The sequence below is a fragment of the Anolis sagrei genome, chromosome 9, assembly GCF_037176765.1.
Source record: "Anolis sagrei isolate rAnoSag1 chromosome 9, rAnoSag1.mat, whole genome shotgun sequence".
In the NCBI taxonomy this organism is placed as follows: Eukaryota; Metazoa; Chordata; class Lepidosauria; order Squamata; family Dactyloidae; genus Anolis; species Anolis sagrei.
Genome location: NC_090029.1, coordinates 8,448,472 through 8,461,561, shown reverse-complemented (window position 1 = coordinate 8,461,561; position 13,090 = coordinate 8,448,472). Strand labels below are relative to the sequence as shown.

Below are 13,090 nucleotides of genomic sequence, written 5' to 3'. Positions count from 1 at the left end.
ACATCCAGGGAGCACTGTGGACTCAAACATTGGTGGATCTGGATCAAACTTGGCACAAATACTAAATATGCCCATATGTGAATACTGGTGGAGTTTGGGGAAAATATATCTTGACATTTGGGAGTTGTCGTTGCTGGGATTTATAGTTCACCTTCAATCAAAGAGCATTCTGAGCTCTACCAATGATAGAATTGAATCAAATTTGGCACACAGAACTCTCATGGCCACCAGAAAATACTGGAAGGGTTTGGTGGGCATTGATCTTGAGTTTGGGAGTTGTAGTTCACCTACATCCAGAGAGCACTGTGGACTCAAACAATGATGGATCTGGACAAAACTTGGCACGAATCCTCAATATGCCCCAATGTGAACACTGGTGGAGTTTGAGGAAAATATACCTTGATATTTGGGAGTTGTATTTGCTGGGATTTATAGTTCACCTACAATCAAATAGCATTCTGAACTCCAGCAACGATGGAATTGAACCAAACTTGGAACACAGAACTCTCATAAACAATAGAAAATACTGGAAGTATTTGGTGGGCATTGACCGTGGGTTTTGGAGTTGTAGTTCACCTACACTCAGGGAGCACTGTGGACTCAAACTATGATGGATCTGGGTTGTTGTAGGGTTTTTTCGGGCTATATGGCCATGTTCTAGGGCATTTTCTCCTGGAGGATGGATCTGGACCAAACTTGGCACACAGAACTCCCATGACCAGCAGAAAATACTCGAAGGGTGGGCATTGACTTTGAGTTTTGGAGTTGTAGTTCACCTACATCCAGAGAGCACTGTGAACTCAAACAATGATGGATCTGGACCAAACTTGGCACGAATCCTCAATATGCTCAAATGTGAACACTGGGGGAGTTTGGGGAAAATAGACCTTGACATTTGGGAGTTGTAGTTACTGGGATTTATAGTTCACCTACAATCAAAGAGCATTCTGAGCTCCACCAATGATAGAATTGAACCAAACTTGGCACACAGAACTCCCATGACCAACAGAAAATACTGGAAGGGTTTGGTGGGCATTGACCTTGAATTTGGGAGTTGTAGTTCACCTACATCCAGAGAGCACTGTGGACTCAATGATAGATCTGGACAAAACTAGGCACAAATCCTCAATATGCCCAATGTGAACACTGGTGGAGTTTGGGGAAAATCTCCAAGTTGAGAAACACTGAATTAAACCATTGGATGGAGTCACCATGAGTCAAAGTTAGAATGAATGCACCAATGGAAGTTGTAGTTTGGTAAGGCACCAGCACCCTTTGACAGAGGCGGCCTTCCAAAACGACATCTCCCAGGACTCCATAGCATTGAGTTGTGGCAGTCAAATTTAATGTGTTCTCTAGTGTCGATGCAGCCAAAGTCTATCCAAACAGCTGGGGAAGAATGGAAGAGTTTGGACTAAATTCCGGAGCGAGTTAAGCGCTCGGCAGACACGAATGTCGCCAGCTGCCACCGCCGCATAAGCGCCTCATGCAAATTCAGGCACGCATCAGGGATAAAGGGACGAAACCCTTCAAATATGGGGCATCGAAAGGATTAAGGGGTTTCTGGAAGGATCTGGTTTGCGGAGATGGGAAGCCAGACATGTTTATTATTTTTTTCATGGCCCCTCTTTGTTCTGGAGACTAAGCCGAGATGCGTTGCGCAAGGCTTTCATAGCTGGAATCACTGAGTTGTTGCGTATTTTCCGGACTGTCTGGCCATGTTCGGAAGCATTCTCTCCTGACATTTCACCCACATCTATGGCAGAGGTTGTGAGGTCTGTTGGAATGAACCAAATGTGGAATGATGTCCAGGGTGGGAGAAAGAACTCTTCTCTGTTGGAGGCAGGTGTGAATGTTGCAATTGGCCACCTTGATTAGCACTGAATAGACTTGCAGCTTCAAAGGATCACTGCTTCCTGCCTGGGGGAATCCTTTGTTGGGAGGTGATTAGCTAGCCCTGATTGGTTCTTGTCTGGAATTCCTCTGTGTTTTGAGTATTGCCTAGTTTCCAGACCTCACAACCTATGAGGATACCTGCCATAGATGTAGGTGAAACGTCAGGAGAGAATGCTTCCGGAATATGGCCAGACAACTGAGATAAAAAACCAAAAGGACAATGTGTTGTCGAAAGCTTTCACGGCCAGAATCACTGAGTGGCTGTACGTTTTCCGGGCTGCATGGCCATGTTCCAGAAGCATTCTCTCCTGACGTTTCACCCACATCTATGGCAGAGTTTGTGAGGTCTGTTGGAATGAACCAAATGTGGAATGATGTCCAGGGTGGGAGAAAGAACTCTTGTCTGTTGGAGGCAGGTGTGAATGTTGCAATTGGCCACCTTGATTAGCATTGGATAGCTTTGCAGCTTCAAAGCATGACTGCTTCCTGCCTGGGGGAATCCTTTGTTGGGAGGTGATTAGCTAGCCCTGATTGGTTCTTGTCTGGAATTCCTCTGTGTTTTGAGTATTGCCTAGTTTCCAACAGACCTCACAACCTATGAGGATGCCTGCCATAGATGTATTATAGATGCAGAAACATTCACATCTACCTCCAACAGACAAGAGTTCTTTCTCCCACCCTGGACATCATTCCACAGATATATAAACCCCATTTTCCTAGTTTCCAAAAGACCTCACAATCTCTGCCAGAGATGTGGGTGAAACATCAGGAGAGCATGCTTCCAAACATAGCCAGACAGCCCGTAAACTGAGATAAGAACCAAACGGGCAATCAATTAGAAGCCAAGGTTAAAACTGTGAGTGAAGAATGCTTAGACATTATTTTATGGTGCCAAATGCATTACACATTCTTACAACAATGACAGGTCTAAGTCCAGTTGTGCGTCTAAGACGCACTGGATCAATGGAAACACAGAGTGATGGAGGGTTTGGTGGGCACTGACCTTGAGTTTTGGAGTTGTAGTTCACCTACATCTTGAGAGCACTGTGGACTCAAACAATGATGGATCTGGACCAAACTCAGCACAAATACTCAATATGCCCAAATGTGAACACTGGTGGAGTTTGGGGGAAATAGACCTTGACATTTGGGAGTTGTAGTTGCTGGGATTTATAGTTCACCTTCAATCAAAGAACATTCTGACTGCCACCAATGATGGAATTGAACCAAACTTGGCACACAGAACTCCTACGACCAACAGAAAATACTGGAAGGGTTTGGTGGGCATAGACCTTGAGTTTTGGAGTTGTAGTTCACCTACATCCAGAGAGCACTGTGGACTCAAACGATGATGGATCTTAACGGGACCCAAGTCTAAACACGATGCCCCATAGACCTAGCTTGGAGGTCACTGATGCAATGTTTTCAATCACATCGTGCACAAAGTTTGTGTACATTGATGCATCGGAAAGCAAAGCCCTCCAAGTAGTCCATCTTGGAGGATTTTTGGCTTTTTCTGGATAAGGGATGCTCAACTAGATTTTCACAGGAGTGGGATGTATGGGGTTCGCAAGGGATGCCCAACAACTCAAATGAGCAAAGTGCCGTGTAGTTTGGTGTGGTGTTCCCAATACAACGGCGGGGATGCTCCATTTGAAACCGACCGCCATAGATATACACTTATGTTCTGGAAATGTACATCAAGAACGAAGAAAGAAGGAAAGAGGAAAAGAAGGATGAGATGGAGAAGGAGAAGGAAGAAAAGGAAGAGAAGGAAAGGAGAAGGAGAAGGAAGAAAAAGAGGAGAAGGAAAGGGGAAGGAGAAGGAGAGAAAAAGGAAGTGGAGAAGGAGAAGGAAGAAAAGGAGGAGAAGGAAAGGGGAAGGAGAAGGAGAAAAAAGGAAGTGGAGAAGGAGAAGGAAGGAAAGGGGAAGAAAAGGGGAAGGAGAAGGAGTAAAAGGAGGAGACGGAAAGGGGAACAAAAGGAGAAGGAAAAGAAGAGAAGGAAAGGGAAAGGAGAAAGAGAAAGAAGAAAAGACAAGGAGAAGGAAAGAAGAAGAAGTAAGAAAAGGAAGAGAAGGAAAGAGGAAGGAGAAGGAAGAAAAGGAGGAGAAGGAAAGGGGAAGGAAAGGAGAAGGAAAGAAGGAGAAGGAAAAGAAGAGGAAAGGGAAATGAGAAAGAGAAAGAAGAAAAGGAGGACAAGGAGAAGGAAAGAAGAATAAGAAGTAACAAAAGGAAGAGAAGGAAAGGGGAAGGAGGGGAAGGAAGAAAAGGAGGAGAAGGCAAGAAGATGGAATATGAAGAAAAGGAGGAGAAGGAAAGGGGAAGGAGAAGGAGAAAAAAGGAGAAGGAGGAGAAGGAAGGAAGGAAGGAAGGAAGGAAGGAAGGAAGGAAGAAAGGAAGGAAGGAAGGAAGGAAAGGAGAAGCAAAAGGCAAGGAGAAGGAAGAAAAAGAGGAGGAAAAAGAAAGAAGGAGAAGGAAGGAAAGGAGGAGGAGGAAAGAAGGAGAATAAGAAGTAAGAAAAAGAAGAGAAGGAGAGGGGAAGGAGGAGAAGGAAGAACAGTAGGAGAGGGAAAGGGGGAGGAAGAAAGAGAAGAGAAGGAAAGGGGAAAGAGAAGGAGAAAAAAGGAAGTGGAGAAGGGAAAGGAAGGAAAGGAGGAGAAGGAAAGGGGAAGCTGAAGGAAGAAAAGGAGGAGAAGGAAGAAAAGGAAGAGAAGGAAAGGGGGAGGAAAAACAAGGAAGAAAAGGAGGAGGAGGAGAAAGAAAGGAGAAGAAAGAAAAGGAGGAGAAGGAGGAGGAGAAGAAGAAGAAGAAGAAGAAGAAGAAGAAGAAGAAGAAGAGGAAGAAGAAGAAGAAGAGAAGGAAAGGGGGAGGAGAAAGACACGGAAGAAAAGGAGGAGGCGAAAGAAAGGAGAATAAAGAAAAGGAAGAGAAGGAAAGGGGAAGGAAAAGGAAGAAAAGAAGGAGGAGAGATGAAGAAGGAAAGGAAGAAAAGTAGAAGGAAAGTGGAAGGTGAAGGAAAAGGGGAAGGAGGAGAAAAAAGGAGTCCTTTTTTCTCCTCCTTCCCCTTTTCCTTCACCTTCCACTTTCCTTCTACTTTTCTTCCTTTGGAAGGAAAGGAGGAGAAGGAAAGAGGAAGCTGAAGGAAGAAAAGGAGAAGGAAAGGAGAAGGAAAGGGGAAGGAGAAAGAAGAAAAGGAGGAAAATGAAAGAAGAAGGAGAAGGAAGAAAGGGAAGAGAAGGAATGGGAAAGGCGAAGGAAAAAAGAAAAGGAAGAGAGGGGGAAGAAAGAAGAAAAATAAGAAGGAAGAAAAGGAAAAGAATGAAGGTGAAGGAGGAGAAGGAAGAAGAGGAGGAGAAGGAAGAAAAGGAGGAGAAGGAGAAGAAAAGGGGAAGGAGAAAGAAAAGAAAAGAAGGAGGAGAAGAAGGAAGATGGTGCCAGTCCATGGCACACTGCAGAAAGAAGCCCTGCTGGTTTGCCACACTCAGGCGTGCATCTACACTGTAGGATTAATGCAGTTTGACACCACCTTAATTGCCAAGACTCCAAGCTTTGGAACTATGCAAGTTGTAGTTTTAGAAGGCCGTGGGGCTCCACCCTTGCCCTGGGCTTACCCGACATTTCCGCCCGTCCACCGTCTCCTCCTCGAAGCTCTCCCCGACCTTGAAGTTGATCTCGGTGGTGCGGACTGTGGTGGAGGTCTTGATGTAGAACTGGTCCCCGTCTTGACGGATCTCCACGTGCGGCTTGGAGGCCGCAGCCACGGCCACTTTCCGGAGCATGGCGTTGACCCCTGGGAGGAAGAGAAACCACGGCACGGACATGTCACACCAAGCCTACAGCAAGGTCAAGCTGTCTGGGACTTGTGGTCATGCGATGGTGATGTTCTCCAAAGGTTAAAGAGGACATCGCATGCACCGATTGGTTTGAAAAGTGGCCAAATCCCACTGTCATTATGGTCACTGGATGCCTATCTAGATGGGTATCAATATAGTTATATAGAATTCCTATTGTTTTCTCCATCTATATACACATCCATCTATCCTATATCTATGTGTCTGTATGTATATGTGTATATGTATATACATACATCTCTATATGTATGTATACCCACAGATGTGCACAGTATATGTGTGCATATATGTGTGTGTTATATACATACATCTCTCTGTGTGCATATGTATAAATAAACACATACACACAGATGTGCACAGTATATGTGTGCATATATGTGTGTGTTATATACATACATCTCTCTGTGTGCATATGTATAAATAAACACATACACACAGATGTGCACAGTATATGTGTGCATATATGTGTGTGTTATATACATACATCTCTCTGTGTGCATATGTATAAATAAACACATACACACAGATGTGCACAGTATATGTGTGCATATATGTGTGTGTTATTTACATACACCTCTCTCTATGTGTGTGTATATATGTGTATATGTATATACACATCTCTGTGTGTATGTATATATACACACACATACAAACAGATGTGCACAGTATATGTGTGCATATATGTGTGTGTTATATACATACATCTCTCTCTATGTGTGTATGTATATGTATATACATACATCTCTCTGTGTGCATATGTATAAATACACACACACAGATGTGCACAGTATATATGTGCATATATCTCTGTGTTATTTACATATACCTCTCTCTCTATGTGTGTGTATATGTGTATATGTATATACATACATCTCTGTATATGCATTATCTCTGTATATGCATTATATGTGTGTGTGTGTGTGTGTATATATATATATATATAATGCATACACAGGGAGGATACTATATATTATATGCACACATATACTGTGCACAACTGTGTGTGTATGTGTGTGTGTATATATACATACCCACAGAGATGTATGTATATACATACACACACACATACAAACAGATGTGCATAGTATAGTCTATATCATATACCTACAGACACTTGTATCTGTATTCATCATTATGTATGTGTGTTTATGTATATATGTGTGTGTACATGGTATCTATATATAATATATCAGATATGCGTGTGTGTTATATACATACATCTATGTGTGTGTATATATATGTGTGTGTGTGTGTATGTGTGTGTGTATGTATATACATACATCTCTGTGGGTATGTATATATACACACACACATACACACACAGTTGTGCACAGTATATGTGTGCATATAATATATAGTATCTTCCCTGTTGAAACTATTGAATCTATATATGGCTCCCAACTATTATACAGCCAGGACTAACCAACGAAAATATTAACATTCAGATTAGTGTTTCTCATATGAATAAATAACTCAACTCATACTATAACATATGTTATTAATATATCAGATATGTCATCACATATACATCCGATATGTGATATCTTAGCACCGATAATTTACACAATACGATGCATCATATATTATGTGCTGTTAAATATTAATGTTCAGATGTGAAAATTTCACCTTTCTAAAGCAGTATATAGACACGATATATATATATATACACACACACACACATATATACATACACACACACATATATATATACACACATACACACACAAGAGTGATATCACATATCAGATGCATACATAACATATCTGATATATTATATATATAAAGATACCATGTACACATACACATATATACATACGCACACATACATAATGATGAATACAGATACAAGTGTCTGTAGGTATATGATATAGGCTATATATCTATCTATACACACGCATGAACATATAAGAGTGAATCCATGTACAAATGTGTATCTCTGTTTATAATAAATAAACGTGCGCATACAGCCTACACGCACACATACATATACACACACTTTCTAAAGTGGTATATAAATACTATATATATATATATATATATATATACGCATACGCACACGCACACATACACACACAATGATGAATACAGATACAAATGTCTGTAGGTATATATTATAGACTATAGCGATACACATATGTGCACATACAAGTGAATACATGTACAATTGATTATCTTTGTGTATGCATTATATATATGTGTGTGTGTGTATACACACATATACTGCATATACAGAGATTATATATATATATATATATATATATATATATATATTATATACAGATATATATATACAGATATATATATATATATATATATATATATATATATATATACACACACATATACCCCCGCTCTCTATATGTGTATGTGTGTGTATACACACACACACACACACACATTTCTTCAATTCTAAGACACCATCAATTGTAAGAAACATGCTAGTATTTTTATTACTACCGATTGTAAAAAAAACCCTTTATTTATATATGAAAAATGCACCTGCGATTCTAAGACACACTCCAGTCATGGAGATGTTTATATGGGATGGGAAAATGCACATTAGAATTGAGGAAATACAGCTATATCTTTACTTAAGGCACTCGATATATGTAAAGACATACTCCAGTCATAGGGATGTTTATATGAGGGAGGAAAGTGCGCATTAGAATTGAGGAAATACAGATATATCTTTATTTGAGGGACCCGATGTGCCTAAAGACACACTCCAGTCATGGAGATGTTTATCTGGGACGGGAATATGCACATTAGAATTGAGGAAATAGAATCATAGAATCAAAGAGTTGGAAGAGACCTCTTGGGCCATCCAGTCCAACCCCATTCTGCCAAGAAGCAGGAATATTGCATTCAAATCACCCCTGACAGATGGTCATCCAGCCTCTGCTTAAAAGCTTCCAAAGAAGGAGCCTCCGGGGCAGAGAGTTCCACTGCTGAAGGGCTCTCACAGTCAGGAAGTTCTTCCTAATGTTCAGATGGAATCTCCTCTCTTGTAGTTTGAAGCCATTGTTCCGCATCCTAGTCTCCAAGGAAGCAGAAAACAAGCTTGCTCCCTCCTCCCTGTGGCTTCCTCTCACATATTTATACATGGCTATCATATCTCCTCTCAGCCTTCTCTTCTTCAGGCTAAACATGCCCAGTTCCCCAAGCCGCTCCTCATAGGGCTTGTTCTCCAGACCCTTGATCATTTGAGTAGCCCTCCTCTGGACACATTCCAGCTTGTCAATATCTCTCTTGAATTGTGGTGCCCAGAACTGGACACAATATTCCAGATGTGGTCTAACCAAAGCAGAATAGAAGGGTAGCATTACTTCCTTAGATCTAGACACTATGCTCCTCTTGATGCAGGCCAAAATCCCATTGGCTTTTTTTGCCGCCACATCACATTCTTGGCTCATGTTTAACTTGTTGTCCACGAGGACTCCAAGATCTTTTTCACACGTACTGCTCTCGAGCCAGGCATTGTCCCCCATTCTGTATCTTTGCATTTCGTTTTTTCTGCCAAAGTGGAGTATCTTGCATTTGTCCCTGTTGAACTTCATTTTGTTAGTTTTGGCCAATCATCTCTCTAATCTGTCAAGATCGTTTTGAATCCTGCTCCTGTCCTCTGGAGTATTGGCTATCCCTCCCAATTTGGTGTCATCTGCAAACTTGATGATCATGCCTTCTAACCCTTCATCTAGGTCATTAATAAAGAGGTTGAACAGGACCGGGCACTCCACTTGTCACTTCTTTCCAAGATGAAGAGGAAGCATTAGTGAGCACCCTCTGGGTTCGCCCATTTAACCAATTCCAGACCCACCTCACCGTAGTTTTGCCTCGCCCACATTGGACTAGTTTCCTTGCCAGAAGGTCATGGGGGACCTTGTCGAAGGCCTTCCTGAAATCCAGGTACGCTGCGGCATTCCCCGCATCTACCCAGCTTGTAACTCTATCGAAAAAAGAGATCAGATTAGTCTGGCATGACTTGTTTTTGATAAATCCATGTTGACTATTAGCGATGACTGCATTTGTTTCTAAGTGTTTGCAGACCGCTTCCTTAACAATCTTTTCCAGAATCTTGCCCGGTATCGACGTGAGGCTGACCGGACGGTAGTTGTTTGGGTCGTCCTTTTTTCCCTTCTTGAAGATTGGGACCACATTGGCCCTCCTCCAATCTGCTGGAACTTCTCCCGTTCTCCAAGAACTCTCAAAGATGGTTGCCAATGGTTCCGAAATGACTTCCGCTAGTTCCTTCAGTACTCTTGGGTGTAGTTGATCTGGCCCTGGGGACTTGAACTCATTAAGAGCGGCCAGGTATTCCTGGACGACTTGTTTCCCAATTTGGGGTTGGATGTCCTCCAATCCCTCATCCACTCCATCTTGCTGAGGTTGAAGACTCTCTTTTTGTGAGAAGACCGAGGCAAAGAAGGCATTAAGTAGTTCTGCCTTTTCCCTATCCCCTGTCAGCATTGCCCCATCTTCTCCTCGAAGAGGTCCTATCGCCTCCTTGTTTTTCCTTTTTCTACTGACATAAGAATAAAAGCCCTTTTTATTGTTTTTAATGTCCCTGGCAAGTCTGAGCTCGTTTTTTGCTTTAGCCTTGCGGACCTTTTCCCTACAGGTGTTGGCTATTTGTTTGAATTCTTCTTTGGTGATTTCTCCCTTTTTCCACTTCTTGTGCATGTCTCTTTTGTGTCTTAGCACAGTTAGAAGTTCTTTGGACATCCATTCTGGCTTCTTTGCACTTGTCCTATTTTTTCTCTTTGTTGGCACGGTTTGCAATTGCGCCTTGAGTATTTCACTCTTGAGAAATTCCCATCCATCCGTAACTCCCTTGTCTTTTAGTATCTGTGTCCACGGAATGCTGCTCAGCGTTTCCTTCATTTTTTGGAAATCAGCTCTCCTAAAGTCCAAAATGCGGGTTTGACTTGTCTTAGTTCCGGCCTTCCTTTGTACCTCAAATTGCAGGAGCACATGGTCACTTGCCCCTAAGGATCCTACCACTTCGACCGCATCGATCAGGTCCTCCGTATTTGTTAGGATGAGATCAAGAGTGGCCAATCCCCTTGTTGCCTCTTCGACCTTCTGGACCATGAAATTGTCTGCAAGGCAAGCGAGGAATTTGTTGGACCTTGTACTCTTGGCCGGGTTTGTTTTCCAGCAAATATCGGGATAGTTGAAATCGCCCATGACTACTACATCTCTTCTCTGTGCCTGTTTGGTCAACTGTTGGCAGAAGACTTCATCAAGTTCTTCCTCCTGGCTTGGGGGTCTGTAGTAGACGCCTACAACGACATCTTTTTGAGTCCCAGTTCCCTTGATTCTTATCCAGATGCTTTCAAGCTGGTTTCCCGGATTGCTGTCTTGAATCTCTTCTGCAGCATAAGAGTTTTTGACATATAAGGCTACTCCGCCTCCTCATAGAGGTGTTTATATGGGAGGGGAAAATGCGCATTAGAATTGAGGAAATACAGCTATATCTTTACTTAAGGCACCCGATATATGTAAAGACAGTCCAGCCATGGAGATGTTTAAAAGAGGAAAGTGTAAATACACAGTCCAGTCATAGAGGTGTTTATATGGGAGGGGAAAATGTGCATTAGAATTGAGGAAATACAACTATATCTTTATTTGAGGCACCCGATGAGTATAAAGCCATAGAAATTGATCTGTAGGGCAGTTAGATTGGTGATGTTTTCAAGGCGTCGGAACCCATGGGTTTTTGCATCCAATGGCACCTTAGACTCAGGAGTCAATCTATAGGCGTCTATTAAATGTTCTCCAAGGCGCTGGACCTCATGAAGCATCCCAAACTAAAGCTCATGCCTTTGTCTGTGTTGATGCTTCCCAGGCGCACCCAAGATTTTGGAGTCCTTGTGGACAACAAGTTAAACATGAGCCAACAATGTGATGTGGCGGCAAAAAAAGTCAATGGGATTTTGGCCTGCATCAATAGGAGCCTAGTGTCTATATCTAGGGAAGTCATGCTACCCTTCTATTCCACTTTGGTTAGACCACACCTGGAATATTGTGTCCAATTCTGGGCACCACAATTCAAGAGAGATATTGACAAGCTGGAATGTGTCCAGAGGAGGGTGACTAAAATGATCAAGGGTCTGGAGAACAAGCCCTATGAGGAGCGGCTTAAGGAGCTGGGCATGTTTAGCCTGAAGAAGAGAAGGCTGAGAGGGGATATGATAGCCATGTATAAATATGTGAGAGGAAGCCACAGGGAGGAGGGAGCAAGCTTGTTTTCTGCTTCCCTGGAGACTAGGACGCAATGGAACAATGGCTTCAAACTACAAGAGAGGAGATTCCATCTGAACATGAGGAAGAACTTCCTGACTGTGAGAGCCGTTCAGCAGTGGAACTCTCTGCCCCGGAGTGTGGTGGAGTCTCCTTCTTTGGAAGTTTTTAAACAGAGGCTGGATGTCCATCTGTCAGGGGTGATTTGAATGCAATATTCCTGCTTCTTGGCAGAATGGGGTTGGACTGGATGGCCCATGAGGTCTCTTCCAACTCTTTGATTCTATGATTCTAAAGCCTAGAAGCTTAGTGCCTTGGTGTCCTGGTCCTTCCTCTGAGCTGCATCCTCCTTTGCTTGGCGGTCTCCCATCCAAGAGCTATCCAGGGCTGTCCCTGATTAGCAACCTTGATGGGACAGCACCAGGTGCTTGGATGGGGTGCCTGCATTGGCTCCAACGCCTTGAAAACAAAGCCCAAAGCGTTCTTCCCCTTCCCAACCCAATGCGTAAAACCTCGCGCGTCTTTACGCACAGGGAAAACCAGCCAGGAATCATCGTCGTCTCCCCCAAAAGACCCCCTTTCTCCTTACCCAAGACTTTGAGCAGCTCGTCGAAATTCTCGCTGCTCTTCATCTTCCAAGTCCCGGCAAAGTTGGGCATGTCTGAGAAAAGGAGTGAGAGAGAGAAAGAGAGAAGGAGAGGTAGAAAGAAAGGAGGAAGAGGCGAATCTCTCCAAAGGCGCAGAGGAGGAAAGGCGAGCGTCCTTCCTCTTTGCTGGCCACGCACCTTGTGAGCTCGCCAAGCCACTGACAGTCAGTTCCCCCTCCCTCCCTCCTTCCTCTCTCTCTCTCTCTTCCCTCCCCCTTTGCCTCTCTCCTCCCTTCGCCCCAGGACTCCATCTATCCATCCATCTGCCTCTCCTCTGCCTATCCATCACTGCGCCCTGCCTCTCCAGAAGCACCTCATCCATCACTTGGGCTCCTCTCCTGCCACTCCTGGGCTTCCCTGGCTGGCAGGAGGTTGCCCACTCCCTCCTCCTCTTCCTCCTTCGCCACAAACCCACTCTGCTTTGCCAGCTGGGGAGGCATCCATCCCAAAC

General features: G+C 43.3%; 1 protein-coding gene across 1 annotated transcript in view; it reads right to left on the bottom strand.

Annotated features, from left to right (window-relative positions):
* CRABP1 (cellular retinoic acid binding protein 1) overlaps positions 1 to 12,809 on the bottom strand; it is a 28,090-nt gene extending 15,281 nt beyond the window's left edge. Inside the window, exons 1-2 of the mRNA XM_060755745.2 lie at positions 12,582 to 12,809; positions 5,510 to 5,688 (exon numbers count right to left, since the gene is read on the bottom strand). Of these exons, the coding sequence (XP_060611728.2) occupies positions 5,510 to 5,688; positions 12,582 to 12,651 (249 nt within the window). The 5' untranslated portion in view covers positions 12,652 to 12,809. The remainder of the gene's footprint in view (positions 1 to 5,509; positions 5,689 to 12,581) is intronic.
* Positions 12,810 to 13,090: the final 281 nt, after the last annotated feature.